Source organism: Ambystoma mexicanum, chromosome 2q (genome assembly GCF_040938575.1).
Source record: "Ambystoma mexicanum isolate Mex_15411 chromosome 2q, UKY_AmexF1_1, whole genome shotgun sequence".
NCBI classification, from domain to species: Eukaryota; Metazoa; Chordata; class Amphibia; order Caudata; family Ambystomatidae; genus Ambystoma; species Ambystoma mexicanum.
The window spans coordinates 893,339,363-893,362,780 of record NC_090924.1 but is presented as its reverse complement, the minus strand read 5'-3'; the positions used below and the strand labels follow the sequence as shown (position 1 = coordinate 893,362,780).

The window sequence follows — 23,418 nt, the reverse complement described above, 5'->3', positions numbered from 1 at the left end:
TAATGCTTGGGTGGACTTACCTGCAGCAGACCATGCTGCTTACTTGCCTGCCAGTTGAGCCTCTGATCCTCTTCTGTTTGGAACTACTTTTCCTGTTGGGTGGGGCTGGAGCCACTCCCTAGATTCAGAACACTGGAACTCTTCTGGAAGGCAGGAACTCTTTTCTTACCAGGAACTCTTTTCTTACTTAGGCGTGGCTGTGGAAGGAGACACCTAAGCACTACAGGAGGCTATTTAAACCACACCCGGTGGATGAATCTTGCTTTGCGTTATTCTGCAACCTCTGCAGCAGAACGCTCATTGTGTCTTCTGCATCCGGTCCTGGGCCTAAGGAATAAGGCTTACCATCCTGAATCCAGTCTTCAGCAACACCTATAAAGACAAGAAAGAACAGGTTAGCATTCCGGCATCTGAAAGGCAAAGGCTTACCTACTCTTCGTGCGCTCCGGAGGTCTTCACACTGCATTCCGGCATCTGAAAGACAAAAGTTTACCAACTCTTCGCACGCTCCGGAGGCCTTCGGCGCTGCATCCCGCATCTGAAAGACAAAACAAGGTGCGTTTAAAGACATTGGGGAACTTTAATACTCACATGCCATTACTCCTTTCCACATCTAATCCAGTGGGTATTCCGGCACCCTGCAGCCGCTCCGAACTCGTACCTGCAAAATAAAAAGACAGTTAGAGCGCATAGTGAAGCAGGCAACAAGCGCTTACTTACGTGCTTCCAGGCGCTTCTATTCATCACACGGGCTCCATCTTCAACTCACTTCAGCCCGTCATCCGCCATCGCCGGAACCCTGCAAAACAAGAGACATCATTACTAAAGACTTTAAAGACATTTGAATGACTCGAAACTTACCTTTCGTGCAGTAAACGACGGACAGCAGTCCTCTGAAGTCAAGAGGCCTGCGCTACCTATCCAGTGAAGAAACTGGTTACAGCACCCTGCCCCGAGGCAGATGGAGAGCTCGGCATTCACTTACCTAAGGTGAGAGCGTTAACCTTTGGGGGTCTACAGGAGAGGAGAAGAGGAAAGAGATAGGGACACCCCAATAACCCCAGTTCATTAACCCCATATTTTCTATCTGCAGACATCTTACTCTACACGTCAGGCATACAGTGCACAGAGGTCCAGCCCAAAGAGCCAACCGGGTGCTACACATCACCTTTGAAGATACGGTAGTCGCCCAGTCAAGACCGGCGCCTCTGCGAGAATCAGGTGAGCGTTACAGTCGTTTCCCTGCTCAGAATTTGTGGTACAGGTATCCGCGGCTCCTACAGTCTTCTTAGCTGGTTTCACTGGACAGTCCCGAAGAAAGTGTCCTGAGTTTCCGCAATAGAGGCATAATTGCAGCTGCCTTCTTCTTTCCCGCTCTTTCTGGGTTAAAGGTCCTTTCATGCCCCCTATTTGCATGGGTTCCACAGTGTCAGTTCCCTTATTCGAGGTCTGTGGTTTAGAAAACACTCGGGTATCAAATCTGGAACGATCTGCCTTCCTGTTCTGTAGTCTATGGTCCAATTGGACAACTAAGTCAATATAGTCAGAACATTCTTGTGGAGGATTGACAACTTGCGCTAGCACATCCTTGAGCTCTCCACGCAGGCCTCTGTAGAAAAGCGTTATTCTTCTTGTCCTCAGGCCATTGTGTTTCCACTATGAGTCTATTGAAAGAGGCTATATAAGTCAAGAGGTCTTGATTACCCTGTCGTAATGAGAGAAGTTCATTGTCCAAGGCCTGCCCTTGTGCGTGTCTTGCGAACAGTTTCTCCATGCTGGACTGGAAGGCCTGAAAATCATGTAAAACCGGATCATCCTGGGTGACTAAAGGGATTGACCAATCTGCAGCGCTGCCACTGAGATAAGAAAGCACGAAAGCCACCTTGGCCTGGTCTGTTGGAAATGCAGCTGGTCGACATAAGAAGTGCAGGCGGCACTGGTTGATGAACACTGCAAATTTCTTTGGATCACCAGAAAAGCGTTCGGGCGGAGCCAAGGGCACATTACCGGGCAGATTGATTTGCACTGGATTTGAAGCTGATGCAGAAGGATAACTCCCTCCTGGAACGGGCAAAGGTGTCTGTCCTGCCTGCGTTTGTAACAACTGCCTAGCAAGGTCCTCTGTTCGCTCCTTGGAAATTATCAGTTCTCTTCTTAGAGCGTTCGTTTCCTGACGAGCTGCATGTACTTCTGCTCTTAATTCCCCAAGCAACTGGGCTAGCTGATCAGTGTCTGAGGTTTCCATTGCGCCTGGGTAGGAGTTTTGTGGTGGGCTTCGCGTTCTGTAACGCTCACCTGATTCCCACGGAGGCGCGGGTCTTGGCAGGAAGGGGTCTGTGACTCGAAAAGTGATGTGCAGGACTCGATTGGCTTCTGGGGTCGAACCTCTTCGCACTGTGTCGAACTCGAAGGGTGAGGTTTCTGCAGGTGAAAGAATATGGGGATTAAAGGTCTGGGTTGTTGAATGTCCCTATCTCTCTCTCTCTCTTCCCAGCTTGTCTGTAGAGCCCCCCTCCCAGGTCAACGTGCTCACCTTAGATAGGTGAATGCTGGGCTCTCCATCTGCGTCTAGTGCAGGGTGCCGTTGCCAGTTCCTTCACTGGTGAAACATCGGCCTCTTGACTTCAGAGGATGGTTACCGTCGTCTGCACGACCGGTAAGTTTCTGGACACCTTTTGTCTTTATAGTTTTTTAATGCGTGGCAGTGAAGCGCCTGGAAATTCGGAAGTATGGCAAGCGCTCTAACTGTCTCTTTCCTTGCAGATTAGTTCGTGTTGAAGAGACGCCGGAGTATTCGCAGGCGTTTGATTGCGACGAGCGTGATGGGCGTGAGTAAGTACCTGCTTAATGTCTCTTTCTTTGTCTTTACAGGCGACGATGCAGAATGAAGAAATCCGGAATTCGCCGCGTGCCGGTAAGTGTAACAATGCTGTTGTCTTTGCAGGTGAAGATGCAGCGTGAGACACGGCCGCTGCCGATGGATCAGGTGAGTAAGCACTGCGTGTAAAGTTCGTCTTGCTAACCTGTTGTTTCTGGTCTTTTGCAGGTGCTGATGTTGATCGGGTACAGGAATGGTAAGTATAATTCTTGCAGGTTCAGGATCAAAAGAAGAAAGGCTGGAACAGACTCGGTGAGCGTTCTGCTGCAGATGCAGAATAACGCGAAGCATGTTTCATCAATCGGGTGTGGTTTAAATAGCCTTGGAGTGATGAGGCGTCTTCTTCCACGGCCCCGCCTAGGTAAGAAAAGAGTTCCTGCTTCCAGAAGAGTTCCAGTGCTGTATCCAGGGAGTGGAGCTGCCCCACCCAGGTAAGAAAGTAGTCCCTGTTCACCGAGGGCTTCTAAGAGGCTGGTAAGTAAGCAGCATGGTCTGCCGCAGGTAAGTCCACCCAAGCACTTTCACACCAATGATGAGCCCGGCGCTTCCAGTGCCGGAACCGATGATTCTGATGAGCCTGGTGCCACCGGCGCCAGGACAAGGTCCAAAAGGTCCCTGTGGGGACCGGCTGGTGCCTAGGATTAGGGTTAGGGGCCTGCTTCCAAGGACGTTGGGCTGGTCCTGGCTCCTTGGAAGCAGTGATCATGACATGTCCTGCGCCACCAGCTTGGCCTCAGCCAGTCACGTTTTGAAACATGATTGGCTCTGCGTAGGAAGCTCTGGGAAGAAATCCGCAATTTCCTGCCACAACCTCTGGTTACCAGCCGCCAGCATGGCATCAGTGTTGGCCTGACGAAGATGCAAGGACGTGTTGGAAAAGTGTTTCTTCCCGTATGCCTCCAAGATATTCTCCTCCTTGCCCAGCAGCGCCGCAGAGGAGGCGGCTGAAGACGACTGAGGCTTGGAGTATAGTGATGCTGCAGAAATCACCGAGGAGTGTGGCTGAGGATGGGCTGATAGCAAGAGTGCATTCCCCTCCGTCTGCCTGTACTTGGCGTCCAGGCGTCGATTGACCGGCTGGACAGACTGGGGCTTGAGCCAACCCTTCTTGGCCAGGGTGACTACACCGGTCTGCAGTGGAATTCCCATTTTAGCAGAGGGGCGTCGCGTGAAGACTTCTGCGAGGTACCCCTCTGCTGGTTGATAGACCTCAGGGTGAGGAAGGCCCAGGTACTCGGCTCGCCCTGCAAGACGTTCATGGAAGGCCTTGGCTGACGATGGCGTGTCGGGGTCCTCCTCATTGTCCATGTATGCCTGGGGGTCAGGAGGATCCTGCACCGATGGAGGAGTGGCGGGAGTCGTAGGCTAGGGTACTGCGACCGGAGCCAGAGGCTGTGGTGGAGGCTGGTACGGGACCACCCGAGGAATTGGAAAGGGGGCAGCCGGAGCCAGTGGCAAAGGCTGGGCTAGGGGCACCGGCGGAGGAGCCTGAGGTGCTGGAAGCATTGGTGGGATGACCTCTCTGATGGCATCCATGAGGATCACCCCCATCCGAGGGGACTTCATGAGTCAGAGGAACCTCTCAAAGAACCTGTCCTCACAGGCTGGAGAGGTGGTAGGGGATAGAGACCGAGTAGCTGCTGGAGACGCTGTAAACTATCCATATGGACGTGGCGGGAACCTGCCCTGCTCAAATTAAAGACAGGCTGTAGGCCACATACCCGGTTGACACCAGTCCCACCTTGACTAATTTTTCACCGAATTCCTGTTCCTGGTGCGGCGTCAGACGGATGCTGATGTCTGACACGGCGGCCACCTTGTCGAGCTGCCTTTCACATGCCTGCGTCATGTTACTCAGCTCGCTGGGCCCAGCCTCCTCCAGGACTCGAGTGTGGATCATGAGGCCTACCCTGCTCCTCAGGCCAAGGCCTGGTAGGCGTAACACCCTCGGTCCGGGGGCCGGTAGAGCTGCATTTAGGCGCCCCCTTGGCCATATTGCCGGTACTAGGGCAGGGCCACTCGGACATATTGCCGGTACAAGGGCGTAGCCCCTCGGGTGAAGACCCGGTATAAGAACCTTCTGGTCCCTCAACACTGTCACCGGGAGGATCCGAGGATCCCTCGACCCGTAGCCGGGGAGGCCTTGGTGCATGCGTTGGTAGTAGAACCAGGGCGGTCCCTCCCGCACGGGTCAGTCCTTGGGAAGGAGTCTCCCCCGCAGGGCCTGGAACAATGTTTGACAAAGTCCTTCAGGTTCTCTGGAGGTGATTTCTGGAAGAGCTACCTCCACCTGGCTAGCCTGTTCTTCAGAGACCTCGATGACAGGGCGTTGCACGCTGTACAAGCTTGCTAACCGTGGTCTGGGCCAAGACAACATAGGCAGAGGGCGTGGGGGTCTGAAGTTGGGAAGAGCCCGTTGCAGGATGGACACCTGCTGAACCATGTGGAAGTCGACATGCGCTGGGGAGGAGCGTGACGCCTGAGGACCCATTACCTGCAAGATAAAAAGACCAAAAAAGATAGTGAAGTATCCGCGGGTGGAATTTATATTCAAACAAAAAATCAGGATGGGAGACCCACACTTTTGAGATTCAAGATCATTTTAGTTTAATCTCTGAATTTTGGTGATGATACATATAATATATCAATTGTTAGCATAATAACAGACAGACGGACAGTTGTACATTTGATATGTAGGTGTACCACTAGGTACCACCCTCAAGAGTGTGGAGGGTGCAAGCCTTCTGATGGTGCATGATCGCTTGGATACACAGTTAACAAGGGCTTACAACACAAGAGTGAATGCAGCCCAGGACCTCAGTTGGTCCAAGGGTATTGTCATAGGGAAAAAAACACAACAACAGGTGTGTACAAGTATGCAAGGGGTGGAGTTGTGTCATAGATCGACACTGTAGTGTTTCGACCACAGGGTACGAAGACCGGACGTAGGTGACTGGGATGGCCTTGGGATGAAACACTGTCCGTGGGGTATCGTGAACCGACAAGCGGTGTGGCATTAAGGGCTTCTGAGAGTCTTCGACCATGCGGGAAGTCAGGTGAAGGTGGTGGCCCAGTGGCCACTGTTGTTGATGGAATTATTCCAAAGAACCGTATCTGGAACCGGGGTCTACAGATGGCGGTAGCGTCAATCAATGGTGCCAGCAATTGGTTACCGGAGCAGAAGCGTCTAGCTGTAGCGTTGCAGCATGTGCTGCGACGCTACAGCTAGACGCTTCTGCTGGCACCATTGATTGATGCTACCGCCATCTGTAGACCCCGGTTCCAGATACGGTTCTTTGGACTAATTCCATCAGCAACAGTGGCCACTGGGCCACCACCTTCACCTGACTTCCCGCATGGTCGAAGACTCTCAGAAGCCCTTACCGCCGCACCGCTTGTCGGTTCACGATACCCCACAGACAGTGTTTCATCCCTTCACCTCCATCCTGAAGAAGGCCATCCCAGTCACCTACGTCCGGTCTTCGTACCCTGTGGCCGAAACACTACAGTGTCGATCTATGACAACTCCACTCCTTGCATACTGTACACACCTGTTGTGTTTTTTTCCCTATGACAATACCCTTGGACCAACTGAGGTCCTTGGCTGCATTCACTCTTGTGTTGTAAACCCTTGTTAACTGTGTATCCAAGAGATCTTGCACCATCAGAAGGCATGCACCCTCCACACTCTTGAGGGTGGTACCTAGTGGTACACCTACATATCAAATGTACAACTGTACGTCTGTCTGTTATTATGCTAACAATTGATATATGTATCATCACCAAAATTGAGAGATTAAACTAAAATGATTCTGAATCTCAAAAGTGTGGGACTCCCATCCTAATTTGTTGTTTGAATATATGTTCACCCTCCTGGGCATATCCGGACCTAGCCAGGCGCCATGTATTATTACTTGTTCCGCGGGTGGAATTACATGGCCGAAGCCAAATCCAGGAGCGCTGGTGAATTCGGCCCGTTCCGTTGACGTGGAAAAGGGGACTGGGGTGTGGCGCCGGAGGGCAGTCAGGGCAGCGCATGCTCCCAGGGCCGCAGCCCGGCGCACCTCTAAATTTAAAGGGGAAGAAGGGGGGGTTTCTATATGGCCCTCTAAAATTTTTTTCCAGTATTGGCTAAACAATGGGTGAGAGGTTATTTCTTGAAGTAAAATAGGAAAAAGGGAAAGGGAAAAAAGCTCCTTTGTCTGACACTACATAGTAAAAATGTTACAATAGACGGAATAACTTTCTGTTTTCAGGTCTTCAACCCACCCTGGGAATCTCCATATTTAATATTTGCAAGCCCTTTGACCCTAAGGAAAACATGCCAAGTTCATAGTGTCATGATTCGTATGACCAATATTACCATTCTTCCTGAATAATAGAGAACAATGATATCACATTATGAACATGCCTCAATGACAGGTAAGTGGGTTGAAAGAACAAAGCTGTCTGGGTCATGTTGGGGCAATGAGGATCCGTCATTTGGAGGACATGTGAAAGCACAAGTAGCCATGGAAATGTATATGCACAGCTCTTTAAGCAAGCTATCAAAAGAGGTTCCTCTACGATCCCTTTTGTGTCCGGGTGAGCAAATGTGGGCTGGTGCAAAAAAAAGGGTGGCGTAAGAACATGGAATAATGGTGGATGAGAGATCCGTAAGGTCGAGCTGAGGTTTGGAATTTGTCAGGAAACTTGGTCGTAAACTAACTGTTTTCAGCTCCACCTTTTAGTCTTAAATGCAATGGCCTTTGAGGTCATTAAGTTGTGCAGTTTTCCTTTAGTGTGTTCAAAATCTACCTTTGCATAAATACCGAATACATGAAAATATTTTGGCTAAAAGCGGTGGTTGAAGCGCACTGCTGACAATTATTTTTATATCGCAAGTGATTTTAGGACAGAGAGATACCCCCCTAATGTCATTACTGAGGAATTGCTGAAAACAATAAATCATTACGAAATGTCACATACTTTATACTACTTTCAGGAAATCTGTTTCAGACCACCCAACCCTAGTTGTGTAACATAGGGTAGAAAGCACTTAATCCATCAGCTATTTCGCTATATTGTCGATGTTCTATTATTTTAAAGGACAGGGTATTTTCAGCTCCTACATTTTTTTCTTCAAAATATTCTAGTGATTAACTACAACATATGCAGCACTAAAGGGTAACAAAGGGCAATGTGCTTAGCTGTCAACATGGAGATCGGTGTGTATTTACCTTAGATTTGGCCGAGTCACTAGTAGCTGAGTCTGTGGAAAAATAAAAACTGGTTAGATTTTTTTTAATGGGTGATATGAGGTACTACTACACATATTGCTAGACTTATGGAAAATACAAGCACAGACCAAAAGGTGAAAGCAAAAGAAAAACGAAGTGGAAAATCCGAGCTCACAAAGCCGCACCACAGAAAGCCACCGCCATGAAAGGATGCTGTGAATTGTAGGCAGAATCAGCCCAATGGCATGATAGAAATGGCAAAGGAGCCCTGTTCTTGTAAATAAAAACAAAACACTTAAGTGTATTATTTTTTAAGCTAAATATTTTACATATTAGTATACTGAAGAACCATTATTACTGAACTACACTATTCCAGTTCTGCTAGGAAACGTTACTTACCCTATTCTTTGACCTAATTTAAAACACAGCGTTTGGCATTAAGCAAGATGCTGAGCCAAGCAAGCAGCACATGTGTATACATTACAGCAGCACCTACTTCAAACAAACTAAATCTGAACTTCTGTTCTTGCAATATCTATTATCTTAACAATAAAGTTAATTTGTTATTTTATAGTAGGTACTCCAACACTGTTTGTGAATTGAATCCACTTTAGAAATGTAACAAGCTGGATATCAACTACCAAAAAGTTGACTCAGAATCTATGTATGTGCTACAGTGAGCTGAAAAATAAGCATTATAATGCTGCTTTCTGGTAGACTGAGGTTTGGCAAGTATAAAAGAGGCTAAAAAAATTGATTAAGCATTGATTTTAAAAAGTGATTTGGCTTGTCTTTATTATTTTTCTGATAAGAGCAGAGCCCCATGCCACACCATTTTGAACCATGGCTAATGCTTTATGACTAGAAAAACCGGTAGACCATACCATGCTATTACTCCTCGGTGTCTGCTTCAGAAATAACAAGAAACAGCAGAAAGACTTTAAGAAAGTAGCATTGATCTGTTCAAAATACTCTTAACAGAAAATGTACAGGACAGATCATTTATTTTTCCATTTACAAGAAACGGGGGTTTCTGCAGACAAGGCAGCTACAATGAGGGCAACAGTCCTCTTTCTTCCTACAGTTCCAGCTGTCCATCATTGACATCACAGAATCCATTAGTGACATCACCGTATGATAGACTCCTCCCATCTCTCCTGTTTCAACATCATAAAATGTTTCAGTGAGTGCTTTACATATAAAACTGGAGACAAAAAACAACATTGTTGGGCACAACATGCTGGGGTTAGTGAAAGTCGGTATGGAAAATGATAACTAGGACCCTACAGTGCCATGACAAAATTCTTATTTTGTGGTCTTTCCCTCTACAGAGAGAAAATACTTCATGTAACAAACACTCATTTGCATTTTAAATTCCATTTTTTAAAATGCTGTGCAACCAAATGTCATGCAATATACAATAAACTAATTTGTCTCCAGCACAAATGTGTTGAAAAAGAGCATTTATTGTTTGACTATCAAGGAACATCTAAAAATGGACAACTGTGATGACGTGCTCTGATCCAGTGATGCAAGTCTTATATTTAAAAAATATAAAAGGCTCCATCCAGACCATAAACACAACTTTAAGTTGAAAGAAAGAATAGGTTTTTCCAAAGCAAGAGCATACTAGTCACCAAGATTAAGAGAAACACTACAGTTCAAGGATTGTGTATACTGAACAGGTTAATCTAGCCATCAGATTAACTGTCCAGGCAAAGGTTACCTGATACGTCTCCGGGAGATACTCCAGTTCTTCCGATGTTGGTGAGTAAATGATCTATATTTGGCACTGGCTGTGATTCTAAAGTATTTTCTTCCTGAACAGTTGTCTACAGTTAATAAACAAAGATCTCTTCATCATCTTTTCACAATCAAATCAATAAAAATGACAAAACATCAAAAAGAGTATATTCAGTACTATCAGCATAATTAGTTGTACATTCATTTGGGGGTAAAACTAGTATAACACATACCAAGAAGATTGGTGTCAAGACTGGGACAAGGAGTCGCATACTAAACTGTTAAAATGTCTGAGAAATTGAGTGGGAAAAATTTCTCTATTGATAACTGGAAAGGAAAATGTGTTCGTTTACTCACACATTTTAAATAAATGAATAAATGAAGAGCAGAACAATTAGTGAAAGACACTGCAAATAATAACCAATGCTTCATCTGTGTCACATCCATCTCATTGACGGGTACAGGGTGACCACACATTACAGGACTTATCACCACAAGTACATTATGACATTGCCACTCACATATAAATGACATCAGCAGTGCATCTCTAATTCATCAGAATATTCCATACGCCTCCAGCTCTCATTGTACCTATGGATAGCTAATCTACGGATTCACACAACAGAACAAAGGCAAATAAAGGAGTAAGATTTTTGGATAGGACATTATGCTTTCCTTGTGGTAAAACTCCAGTCTCAACTTGTACTAAAGGATCATGACAAGCCTGCAACCCCATAAAAGAGCTATCACCACCAGAGATAACACAACGAGAAAGCAAAGTGGGCCAGATTTGTATTTCAGTTAAGAAACCTCTACCCCTTTAAGACCATACTACATTGTTACTGCTTCAAATACATAATGTATACTTTATTTTTTACATTTTCTAAAAGGCTCTTAGTTACAAAAAGATGCAACTACATTTAATGAATGCCTTGTCGGAAGGAGTACAAACCTGCACAACAGAGGAAAAGTAAACCGGAAAAGTAATGTGAAAGGAATCTGGAAATGTGTGTTTATTTTACTTAAAAAGCATTTTAAATTGGAATTAGTGTATACTTTGAATTCCACTGTGAATTGGAAACAATACTTACAATTGGCTCTTCAGGCCCTTCTTCTGAGAAAAACCAGTCATACTAAAATTAGAAGAAAAAAATATTAAGTTTCAAATAGAAGAACCAGACCAGTTAGTAACAGGTAAACGTATTAGCTTTTTAATTTAAGTTGATGAGTCAAGACTCTCTGAGTTTGGAGACTTTGGGCTCAGGGATGGCTTCCACAAAGAAATGGGACCGATTAGTCTACAAAAATAGAGGATGTAATTGAAAATATGAAAAAATATGGGGAGGGACCAGGAAAGTATGTAAGGGAGGGAACTAGGGTAGGGAACATTCAATGCAATGGAAATGTACTGCTCTGAACCGCTGGCTTAGCTTGGACTGTTTATATGTTGGACTGTTTATATGTTGAAAACCTCCCTAAAAAATTATAGGCAGGATTCTAAAAATGTTGGCACATGATTCGTGTCCACTGTGCGGGTTCTACCGCAGTGGAAATCGGTGGCCTTTCTGGATCGGACTGGCCTGTATTCATTAGGGGCAATTATCGGCATGCAATGGGGAATACTAGGCAGCTACAAAGAAAGTCTATGGTTAATACTGCAGTTTGGTGGCATGTGAAGAGGGTTGACCTGGTAGCGCTCATAGGCAAGTTAAAACCCTCTAGATCAGCTCGGACTGATGGTCCGAGTAACATATTCAAGAATGATCCCCGCTACTGGGCAGCAGTACTGCAACATCTATTCTTGCATATTTGTGAGACGGGACTGGTTCCTGGAACATGGCAGCAGTCGGTTTTAATCCCGGTGTATACGAAGGGCTCTAGGCATACCCCGGGAAACTACCGATTATTGGCCTTGTTAGACATCAGCTCCAAGATACTTTCAAAGCTACTTTTGGAGCTGTGGCCATGGGCAGAAAGCAAGAGCCTTATAAACGTGCGTCAGACCGGTTTCAGAAAAAAACATGCAACGACCCATTCCATCTGGGTGCTGCTTACGTTAATATCAGATATCTATCAAGACCCTGACTCGGCATTATACATCTGCTATGTGGATTATAATTCCGCTTTTGATAGCGTCCTCCGCCCCATGCTTTGGTCCAAACTGGAAAAATGGGGGATTGAAGATTCCCTATTGTACTTTCTTAAGCAGCTGCACAGTAATACACAGGTCAAAGTGCGTCTTTCACAAGAAGGAAACTTCTCTGACTCTATGCCTACCAACAGAGGCTTAAAACAGGGATGTGTGTTAGTCCCTCTATTATATAATCTCTGTGTCTGATTTGGCGTTGTACCTGAAGGCTATGAATAACCATCCACCTCGTTTTGGCAATGAGAATATAGATATTGCCCCACATATGCGGATAGTGATATTCGACCACACAGCAGTAGGGCTTCAACGTTCCCTTGACCAATTTTATCTCTATGCTGAAGAAAACGTACTTCAGGTCAACGTGGCCAAAACCAAGATCCTGACCATAGGGCGACAAGCTTCTGGGGTCCCGTCCTGTGTTTGGAAGATGGGTGGTACACAAATAGAACTGGTCAAGGAGTACAAGTACTTAGAAATGTGCATTAAGGCCACCAATACGCAAACATATCTTGGCGAAGTGGTCTCCCCTAAAGCATGGAAAAAGTGTCTTACCATCAGGAAGATTGTGGATAGAGTGGGGCTCCATTGAGGCCAAGATTAAGGCATTCAGGCACGCCATCACACTGGACATCCTGTACGCACTGGAGGTCTTGCCGGAGAGTGTGGTTGTCTGACTACCTTGTCTGGAGGCTAAAAATACTGCTCTCCCTCCTGGGCCTACCCAGCGCACACCCAATACAAGTGATAAGACTGGAGCTGGGACTGCAGTGTTGGTTATCCTTATGGAGGGTCTCAGTATGAAGCTCTGGGCTAAGATTAATTTTGGGATTCAGGATAAGCCAATTCTTCTAAACCACACAACAGCACATGCACAAAGATGTTCTCAGAGAGTCTGGTATGGAAATTTGAAATCTTTAGTTTTTTAACACTTTTATGATATTGGACTCAGTGGTTTTCCTGAGTCCATTGCTGACTTTCATTTGATAGTGCTTGAGAAGAAACCAAGGTATCTTGATTGCATACAGTCTTTGAATCATCTATCTATGCGACCGAGATATGCCTTGTATGCCCAACAAGGATGGTTTGAAGAAGTCCAGTGTAGATATTTAATTAAGCTGCAAATGCCTTTAATCAGATTTGTTTTATATATAAGATTAGATATATTACCCATCTTGGGGTACACTGGAGCTTGGAAGGGAGTTCCTAGGGAAAAGAGACTCTGTAGATACTGTGGGATATATGTGAAAACCACCCAACATATACTTACACAATGTCCTAGATTACTACCCCAATATGTTAAAGGCTATGACAAATTTCAGGATTTCCATCAAGACAAATTCTGGAGCATGCTCTATGGAGCAGAATCTCCAATCTTGGCATCAGCAGCATATCATATATGGGAAACTGTGGAAAAAAGATGGACAGATACTGTTTCTGCTTAAACTGCAATTATTACCTTTTAATCATGTCTTCCTTTTACCTTGTCGTTTAATTTAATGCGAAAGGTTGTATAACCAAACAATCCTAATAAAATATATATATATATTTTTTTTTACACAGCCCACGGTAGTGGACGTGTAGTTATGGTTAAGTTGCTGTTTCCATAGGAAGAGCACTTTTTGGGCGGCCTATAACTCCGCTCCCCCTGGACGAATCCTCACCAAACTTTGCAAAAAAAAGTATATGGGCCACTTTGAATTTTTTTGCAAAGTTATAGGTGGGGTCCCAAAAAGTATTTTTCCCATAGACTGAATATATATATATATGGGATACATTACTCACCGCAATCCTATTTCTGATGCTTGTATCTGCTTAGATTCACATGCTGTGCATAGGCCGACATCTAGTGGAAGCTCTGGAATATTACAGTTTGTTTTTCGAAACTCGAAAATGGGTGTCGACACAGGGCGTGCCAGTAATACTATCCCTAGTGTGACGTCCACTGTACCCATGATACCTCACGCGTGTAGGACCCTCAGATTGTATCTTTCTGACATGAGGTAGCATGAGGAGTAGCGAGAGTACAGATTATCCAAGCAGATAGATAGGAAGATAATACTACAAGCATTCATGCGCCTTCTCTCAGAGGGGAGGAAGGGCGGGTCGCATGTGAATCTAAGCAGATACAAGCATCAGAAATACGATTACAGTGAGGAATGTATCCCTTCTGAGGCTTGTGGAATCTGCTTAGATCACATGCTGTGCATAGATTAGCGAGCAGTGTTAGAAGAAGGTGGGATGTGAGAAGGGTCATGAGCAAACAGATGTCTTAGAACCGCTTGTCCCACTTGAGTATCTGTCTTGGAATGAGTGTCAATGCAGTAGTGCTGAGTAAAAGTGAATAGAGCTCCAAGTAGCTGCTTTGCAAATGGTGTCAAGGGGGACATTTGCAATGAAAGCCAGAGTGGCCCCAATGCCTCTTGTAGAGTGGGCTCTTGGCGTAAAAGGCAGAGTCTTTTCAGAAAGGGAGTAACAGTTGGATACAATTGACTATCCATTTGGAGATGGCACCTTTAGAGACGAGATCTCCTTCTCTGCCTGTAGCTACGAAGACAACCAGTTGGTCTGTTTTCCTTAGCGGTATGGTCTTGTCTACATAGTAGAGGACCGCTCTTCGCACATCTAGAGTGTGTAGTTTCACCTCAGCAGAGCTTTTGGGTTCTTGGAAGAAGGCCGGAAGCTCGATGGACTGGTTAACGTGGAATTTAGAAATAAATTTAGGTGAGAACCTAGGGTGTGTTCGTAGAAACAGTGTATCCTTATGAACACTAAAGAAAGGATCCTGCACTGACAGAGCCTGAATTTCACTGACCCTTCTTATGGATGTAATGGCTACTGAGAAGGCAGTCTTATAGGTCAGGTGTTTGAGACTGATTTTATGCATGGGTTCAAATGGTGGGCCCATGAGCTTAGCAAGCACCACATTCAGGTCCCAACCAGGTGGTGGGTTTGAAATTGGAGGGTGGAGTCTCTTTACCCCTTCCATGAAGGCTTTAACCACTGGTACTTTCCACCAAAAAACCTTGTTGTGGGAAGTGGTGTGGGCTGACAGCGCTGCCAGATGTACCTTCAATGTGTTAAATACCAGGCCTGCATCCAGCAGGTGGAGCATGTAAGTGACAATATTGGAAGGAGTGCAATCAACTGTGTTGATTTGCTTATTCTGGCACCAGATAACACATCTTTTCCATTTATCAAACTAACAGTGCCTCGTGTTAGGTTTCCTAGATTCCTTTAGGATGTCCATACATCTCTGTGGTAAGTTGAGATGTCCAAACTATGACTTCAGGAGCCATGCTGCCAGGTTCATTGCGTTGGGTTGAGGGTGCACTGTTTGTCCTTGGTGCTGGGACAGTAGGTTGTACCAGCACGGGAGTCTGATGGGTTCGCACACCGCTAGTCTGCGTAGGCGTGGGAACCACGGTTGCCTCACCCACATGGGATCAACTAGAATGAGCGTCATAGATTCCCTGTGCATCTTGTTGACCACTTTCCTCATGAGAGGGGTTGGTGGAAAAGCATAGGCAAACATTCCTGACCAGTTCATCCACAGGGCGTTCCCCTTGGAGTCTGGCTGAGGGAACCTGGATGTGAATTCTGGGCATTGCCCGTTTGCTTGTGGCGAATAGGTCTGTAGTGGGAAAACCCCACTGTGAGAAGATGTCTTCTACGACTTCTCTGGGTAGACACCATTTGTGTTCTCTTGGAAGGGGATCTCTGCTTAAAGCGTCCGCTAGCGAATTGAGATCCCCTGGAACATGCTGAGATGACAGGTAAATGTTCTGTGTGAGTGCCCATCTCCACATTTTCTGGGCAAGCTTGGACAGATTTGGCGAACAAGTCCCTCCCTGTTTGTTTAGGTAAAACATTGCTGTTGTGCTGTCCGTCAGGATCTGCACCGACAGGTTCAACAGGTGGGGTTCGAACACCTGAAGCGCTCTGAATACTGCCAGAAGCTCTAGCAGATTGATATGATTCTTGGCTACTGTGTGAGACCAGAAACCTTGAGCTGTGTGGTGGAGGAGGTGTGTTCCCCACCCTGACAGGGATGTGTCTGTAGGGACTACAGCCTGTACTTCTGGATCGTAGAAGGGTTTCCCCTTTGACAGGTTCTCTCTTGTCCACCAGTGAAGACTTTGAACAAGTGTTGGCGAAACAACCACTTGATCGTCCCACTGACCATTTGCCTGAGACCACTGCTTCGCCAACCATTCCTGCATGGGTCACATGCGCAGGGGACCAGGTAAATACATGACGCCATCATGCCTAGCAAACGCATCGCTTTGCGCACCCTTATCTGGCGACCAGGCTTGTAAAAAGGAATTTTGATTCCCAATTCTTTCCTCTGATGGAAAGGCCAATCCCTCTTGAGTGTCTAAGACAGCTCCTAAGAACTGTTTGGAGGTGCTTGGCACCAGATTTGATTTTTTCTTGTTTATGGAGAAACCCAATTCGAAGAGGAGGTCGACCGTTCTTTGAATGTTTGACCTGCAAATTACTGGGGTCTCCCCCGTGATGAGCCAGTCGTCCAGGTAAGGGTACACCGGGATTGCCTCCCTGCGCAGGTGTGCGGCCGCCACCGCCAGTACCTTGGTGAATACCCTTGGAGCCGAGGCTATACCGAAGGGCAGCACCTTGAACTGGTAGTGCTGACTGTCCACCTTGAAACGCAAGAATCTTCTGTGCGCTGGGAACATGGAAATATGATAATAGACATCTTTCATATCCAATGTTGCCATGCAATCCCCCTTTTTTAGGAGGGGGATTACCTCTTGGAGAGTAGGCAAGCAAAACTTTTGGGGCTTGACATACTTGTTTGCAGGGTGTAAGTCTAATACTGGGCGCATTGTCAGATCTTTTTTGGCACAAGGAAGTAAGTTGAATACATACCCTTGTTTACCTGGTTGCCCGGGACGAGTTCTATCGCGTCCTTTGCTAGAAGATTGGCGAATCTTCTGGTGGTCCAAGGAATGTACTTTTTGACGTGGGGGGTGGTTTCGGGGACGCTCGAGCAGTTCTATGCAGTATCCTGCGGAAAGTGTGGACAACACCTATCTGTCTAATGTGATCCCTTCCCAAGCTTGGGTGAAGTTGGAAATGCGTCCCCCTCCTGGGGATGCGTGAGAAGGGACCCTGAGCGCAGCGTCACTGTTTAGCGGGAGGTGTGCAGCCTCTGCTGGGGCTGCCTCTACCCTTAAAATGGCCCGTCTTGTTTCCTCTGCTGTAACTCTGGGTAGACTGCTGGTTGTTACCCCATGTTGTACCCTTCCCCTGTGAATAGTTGGAGCCTCTTTGTGAATTTTGGCCGCGTGGGCGACGAAAATTACTATTGCCTCTTTGATTAGTGAGCTTGTTGGTCAACTGTCCCAGGGATTTCAGAGTCTCATACTCATCTTTGGCATTCTTTAATGCGTCCTCTATCGCTTTGCCAAACAGTAGATTAGGCTCCAACGGCATGTCGATTAAGGATGCGTGTGTCTCGGGTTTAAACCCCGACTGTCTTAACCAAGCATGCCTCTTAATGACAGTGCTCTCTGCTATTAGCCTGCCGGCGTTCTCTGCGGCATCAAAGGTGGCCTTAAGGATGCAACCGGACACGGCTCTCCCCTCCGACGCAACCTGGGCCAACTGGCCCTTTAAAGGTTCCGGTACGGAGTCGATGTGGGCAGCTACTTGCTCCCACTGGTGGCAGTTGCAACTAGCCAGCAGAATCGTGGAGTTGGCAATCCTTGCCTGGTAAGCGTAAGTGGAGGCTACCTTCCTTCTCAACCTGTAGATTTTCTTGCTCTCCTTGTCGGGGGGAGCCTCAGATGATGAGAGGCGTTCCCGCCCTCTTCCGGGTATTAGTAACTACCAGGGAGTCAGGCTTCAGCTGCCCCCTTATGTAAAGTGGGTCTGATTGGGCTGCCCTGAACAATTTCTCGATTCTGGGGTTTACTGCCCTGGTGAGGTTAGGATTGAGAACGGAAGGATCAATTCTCCGTTGGATGGACTTGAGAATTGGAATGGCATGAGCAATGGGTTTCTTTTCTCCTACTAGTTCCTCAGCAAAGTCCCTCTCCTCCTGTGCCCCCCGAGTGTCTATGCGGAAGTGTTCTGCCGCTCTAGTCAAGACCTCATTTAGGAGGGGCTGGTTGTCGACTGGAGAGTCGGTAACTTGAGTTTCTTTGCCTACCGGGGAGTCTATTCTGTAGACTTCTGGGTCATCTTCTTCCTCCTCCTCTTGGTCCTCGTCGTCCTCATAATAGTCCACCCCAGTTTGGTCGTCCAACGTTACCAAGTCTGGATCATCTTCCTGTAGTGGATCCTCACTATACTGGGTGTAAGGCTGGATGTAAAACGGGTCTGAAGACCGACCTTGCGTTGGGGTCTCAAACCGAGGTTTCTTACCAGGGGGCTGCGGGTCCCTAGACTATGAGGGAGTAGCACCGTCAGGGGTATAGGTGAGGAAGTGTTCTGGGTTCTTGGAGTAGAGGTCTGCTAGGGAGGACATTCTAGACATAACCCTGTCTATATCCTCACTGGTCCATTTCTTGAGAGGGTTCCCCGTCTGACTTGACTGGACATATGGGCTTGTGCAGGGGTCTTGGCTACCTGTTTATCAGAAGACTTAGAACTGTCTTTATGTAACTGTGGTGCAGAAGAAGGGTGAGCTGGTTTGTTCTGCTGTTTCCCCCCTTCCCCATGAGTGGATGTGTGTTTCCCTGGTGTTTTCACCCTCTCAGAGCTTTTCGACACCTGCCATTGAGATTCAGGGGTAGTGTCCCTTTCCTTAGAGTGAGGGCGTCGGGATTCGGAAGCAGCCGCCGAACGGTCTGCTGGCGCTGACTCCTGGTCAGTGGCCTGGGGCTGGCGGTCGGCTTCGTCTTCTGATGAGCGTACCTCCATGACTTTGGTGAGTGAGGCACTTTTGGTAACTGTGGATGGTTGCCTGGTGTCGTGAGGTGATCTTGACCGAGAACGCCCAGAGGACACTGATTCGGTGGACTGCTCTTTGTGTGCCTCTTTCCGAGAACTCGACACGCGCGTCGAGTCTCGGTTGGACTTCGAGTGTTTAGGTGTGGAAGTGGTGTGGGTAGCGCTCGTGTCGTGGGTGTGTTCCCCATAACTGCCCTGCCAGACAGGCTTCTGAGGTCGGGGACTTGCGCTTGGCCGTCTTTCGATGCCTCGTTGCCCTCGTCGCTTCCAAAAGTACAGCGTCGCTGTCATCACTGAAGGTGCCCTCCCGCTTCCATGGCCTTGCGTTGCCTGGCGAGGTGGGCCCAACGTTTGGTCGAGCGGTCCTTTATTGTCTTAGCCTTGAACCAGCTACAGGCTCTACAGTTCGTCTCAGGGTGGTCCCTCGGCGAGCAGAGGTTACAGGTGGCGTGTTTGTCAACCCAAGGATGGTTGCACTTGGGGCAGAATTTGATAGGGGTACCCCTGTTGCAGGGGGCTAGTGTGTGTAGGAAATATCTATATGAGTGTAGAGTATGTTTCCACCCCCCACTCTCCCTACTTGCAGGGCAGAGGCCAGAGGCCTTCCAAAGGCTCGGGCCGAGGCCAGAGGCCTTCCGAGGCCCAAAGTCCGTCGTGTAGCTCTCGACGGTTGTTTCTTCTCCGGGCCAGCGTCGAGCTTCGAACTTCGATGACTCGACGTGGGAGTGGAAGAAATGGGGAAATATGATATTTAGCAAAATATGGCTGAAAGCCACGGAACTCTGCGGAATGCTTCCGTCAAGTATGGCGGAAAAAAACAATCTTAGGGTCCTACACGTGTGAGGGTTCATGGGTCGGTGGACGTCACACTAGGGATAGCATTACTGGCATGCCCTGTGTCAACGCCCATTTTCGAGTTTCAAAAAACAAACTATAATACTCTGCACCTTCCACTAGATGTCGGCCTATGCACAGATGTGATCTAAGCAGATTCCACAAGCCTCAGAAATATATATATATATTAAACTAAAAAGCTTTTTAATTCTAAGAAGAAAGCAATTGAGTCCCTTCCTTTTGTTTCTTGTGAAAGCAACCAAAAACCAAAAAGCCTGCAAACATTTAGAATACGGAAAGAAATGTTACATTCGCGACTTACATGCTGAATAAGGGTTTCAACAATTTTATATTGATCAGGCATATGAGTGACCATGTGCGTCATGTTGTCTTCCGATGTCCTCACCAACGTTGGGCCAAATACTATTGCCAGATTTCTTGGTTCCATCTGAAAAACACAAATATTTCAAACCAATTAATTTGCTATCTTAGACTTAAAAATAAAAAAAATTGAAATGCTGTTTAAAATGTTCTTTCATTTCTATGAAACAAACTTAAAATAAATGCACACTCTGATGCAAACCCTCCCCAAATATGAACTGGCTTTAGACCAACCTGTGGCCATTCAGTCAGAGCGCCAGGGAAGCCCGTGCTTTTGTTGCCTCAAGATCACATAGCCAACCCTGGGCGGTTTGAATGTTGCTGATCCTTACCATTGATGGGCTTGGGCTAGCTCCTAGTCTAAATCTTGGCTAAAAGTAGGGCACCTGTAGCTATGGAACAGACCATAGTTGGAACCAAGACTTCTATTAAGACGATCAGGCCTCTGATGACCAGAGGACGACTCCTGCAAAGGACCAGCGTAAACTTCAGTGATTGGCCCGATGGAGCCCTGCTCCTCTGCCTGATCTCAGAAGTCCCTCGTTTGTCTCTGACCCTTCGACTGGCGGGAACAACCCTGCTCGAGAATCCACATCTTGGAAGCCTTCAGCAGTATCCCTGGACGACCTGGTGGGTTGAACAGCTCCATTTTAGGCTTCCTCGCTGCAGCAGTCGCCATTCCGAGCAGAGCCTTGGGACTTGCAACATCTTATGCTTTAAGTCGCCTCTCCATGCATTTTCAGCCTTCTCACAACAAGGGAATCTTTGCCGGGGCTGCTTCTGTGTTCGTCGCTGAAGGATCGCCTGTTGCCGCATGCCAGTGGTGACCTCTGCTGGAACAACCTCTCTGCAATTCTGTGAGGTGTCCTGAATGGTCTGCACATTCGATGTCTGCATCTTTTCTTCATTTGGGGGTCTTCAAGACTTTGCCAAACTCGTGAGAACCGTGACCATCTGCCGATACAAAAAGTGACTGCTGCACCCACAACCGCTGGGCTTGCCTCACACGAACCAAGGACAGCCGATTGTGTCCACAGCTAATTGCAGAATACCTGCACTGTCACCTGGAATAATCGGAGTTCCGGGAAGTAAGTAAACACCTATTTATTTCACCCATGTACCCTTTCATCGTCTCCTAGGGTACATAGGTACATAAATTCCCTCTGACATGGCCTTATCGTACCTGGGATAAGGATCGGTTCCTAGCAATTAACTTGAGAATAGGCTAGAGTGGAGTACTTACCTAACTTGAAGTAAATACTTACCTTGCTTTAAAGAAATTTCAAATCAGCACCACAGCCCACTGCATCGGTTCGGAAATACCTTCCCTCAAGAGTCCATAGTTGTGATTTTCTGAGCACAAGGTTCATTGCCATTTTAGGGCTGCACTTCATAAGACAGAGGGTACTGGGTTTGTGATTATTCTAACTATTCTGTGTTCCCTGCACCTGATTACTCACCTGTTGTATACTGGTATTTAATGCATATGCAATCTTATTTCTAAGGGGGAATGTATGTGTGTTATATAGGCTTTTTAATTATACTAATTACTTGTGATTATTGTATGATTAGTGTGTGCATACATAATTGTATTTTTATATACCAACTTGAATTATTGGTGGTGTTCTGTGTGGATATACTGTAGCTCTAGACCACTTGCACACTTTTCCTGAGACTAAGCCTTGACTGCTCATACACACTACCTTGATTGCGTTTTGGCTAACCTCTCAGTTTTCCCTGTTTACCATAAATAGGATGGCCTACTAAAACCCTCCCACCAGGAGCTGACTTTCGAAATCGATCTTAAAAGGTGGCATGGGCAAACTGGGAGAGATGCGTATGCAGGCACGGCAGATAGAAGCTTTCAGAGATGATCTATAGGATCCAGCTGCCGGGTGTTCTCTACCCCCCCACTCCTTGATGTTAGTTGCATGCTTATCTTCCTCGTCCGCCCCCTCCAATCCAACAGTAGAAGGTTATAATAGAAAGAACCATTTCAAAGAGGTTTTGCTGCTGGGGTACTGGATGGCACAGTGGCCAAAAGCTTACTAAAGTTGGGATCCCAACCGATGGTGGGATAAAAAAACAAAAAGAATAGCGTGGCAGCTTCTGTTCCTGGCCAACAAGTGAAATAATATACAGCCCCTACTCCAGAAGGGGCACAGGAAAAAGGGAGCAGGGCTAGACAACCTAAGAGATTTTGCCTTGGCCCTGGAGTCTTTGAATTTCTCCAAACTGTCTCGTGCCCTGCTGCAGAGCAGACTATCAAACAGCCTTCCCAAGATCTTGGCTGTCAATTCCCGGACGCAAAGGTGAGGTTCACATCCAGGAGAGCCTCCTCATCACCAGGCCTATGCCAGCCAACACCTAGTGTTGGTTGTCTTCTTGAGGACATTATCTGCTCCCAAGAAGGAGCTTTGGAAGAGGAGAAAGGAATCTGGTATTACTGATCAGAAAAAGCCATGTTGAAACTTTGATAAGCAGGCTGCAGACAGTCTGGAACACTAATAGTTCTGAAATCTGCCCCAGTCAAATATTTTCAAAAAAGAATTTTGCAAGCTAATCAGTTGCTTGCTCAATGTTTTTCATTTATATTTATTAAGAAACTAAATCACAAAACATTTGCATTTCTAACTTTATTGCAGGGATGCAATATTGGATCGCTCTACATCTACACTTCATTTGTGGAAAATAAAAGGCCACAATATTTTTAGTCCATGATTGAATGTGGTGTCATATATGTCATAAATCAGCCTGAGTCTCCGAGGCGGTGCACCTTTTTTTGAGGTGCTTTGGCCCTAATGCCATCCCTTTTCCCCTTGTCTTGAGTCATTCAAACACCCTAACCCAGGGCTCCCTGACCCAAGAACATTGAACCCCAGTGTCAAAATATTTTGTTCTGGTGGTGAGGACCCAAAGAGCGACTACTGTGTCTTGCTAAACTCCTTCTGAGACTTTCAGACTTTCCCTACACTATTCAGTGGTTAGTGCTCTACTGGATTTTGGGGGCTTGTGCCTTACAAATACTCTGTTGGCTTCGGGCTCACTGTTTAGGATGCTCACTCTCCCTCTCCTGCTCCTTCCACTTGTCCACCTCCCTCCTGCCACCAATCTCCTGTTCTTTTGATGTTCTCCCCCTCTCTCCTCGTAGGTCTTACCTATCCTTTGACGCTCCTTATCCTTCCACTACTCTACTGCTCTCCGATCTAAGCTGCTGTTGCTCCTTCCTGCAGACTGCCACTCCCTCACCACTACTCCCTCATCCTCACCACTAAAACCTCTGCACCACTGTCGCA

General features: G+C 46.8%; 1 protein-coding gene across 4 annotated transcripts in view; it reads right to left on the bottom strand.

Annotated features, from left to right (window-relative positions):
• The window catches only part of ARHGAP21 (Rho GTPase activating protein 21), a 1,630,902-nt gene that overhangs the window by 45,267 nt on the left and 1,562,217 nt on the right, over positions 1–23,418 (bottom strand). For all 4 annotated transcript variants that reach the window (XM_069648161.1, XM_069648162.1, XM_069648163.1 and 1 more), the window contains 4 exons: positions 20,064–20,189; positions 10,932–10,973; positions 9,824–9,929; positions 8,098–8,129 (listed from right to left, as the gene is read on the bottom strand). In XM_069648161.1, coding sequence (XP_069504262.1) covers positions 8,098–8,129; positions 9,824–9,929; positions 10,932–10,973; positions 20,064–20,189 — 306 coding nt within the window. The remainder of the gene's footprint in view (positions 1–8,097; positions 8,130–9,823; positions 9,930–10,931; positions 10,974–20,063; positions 20,190–23,418) is intronic.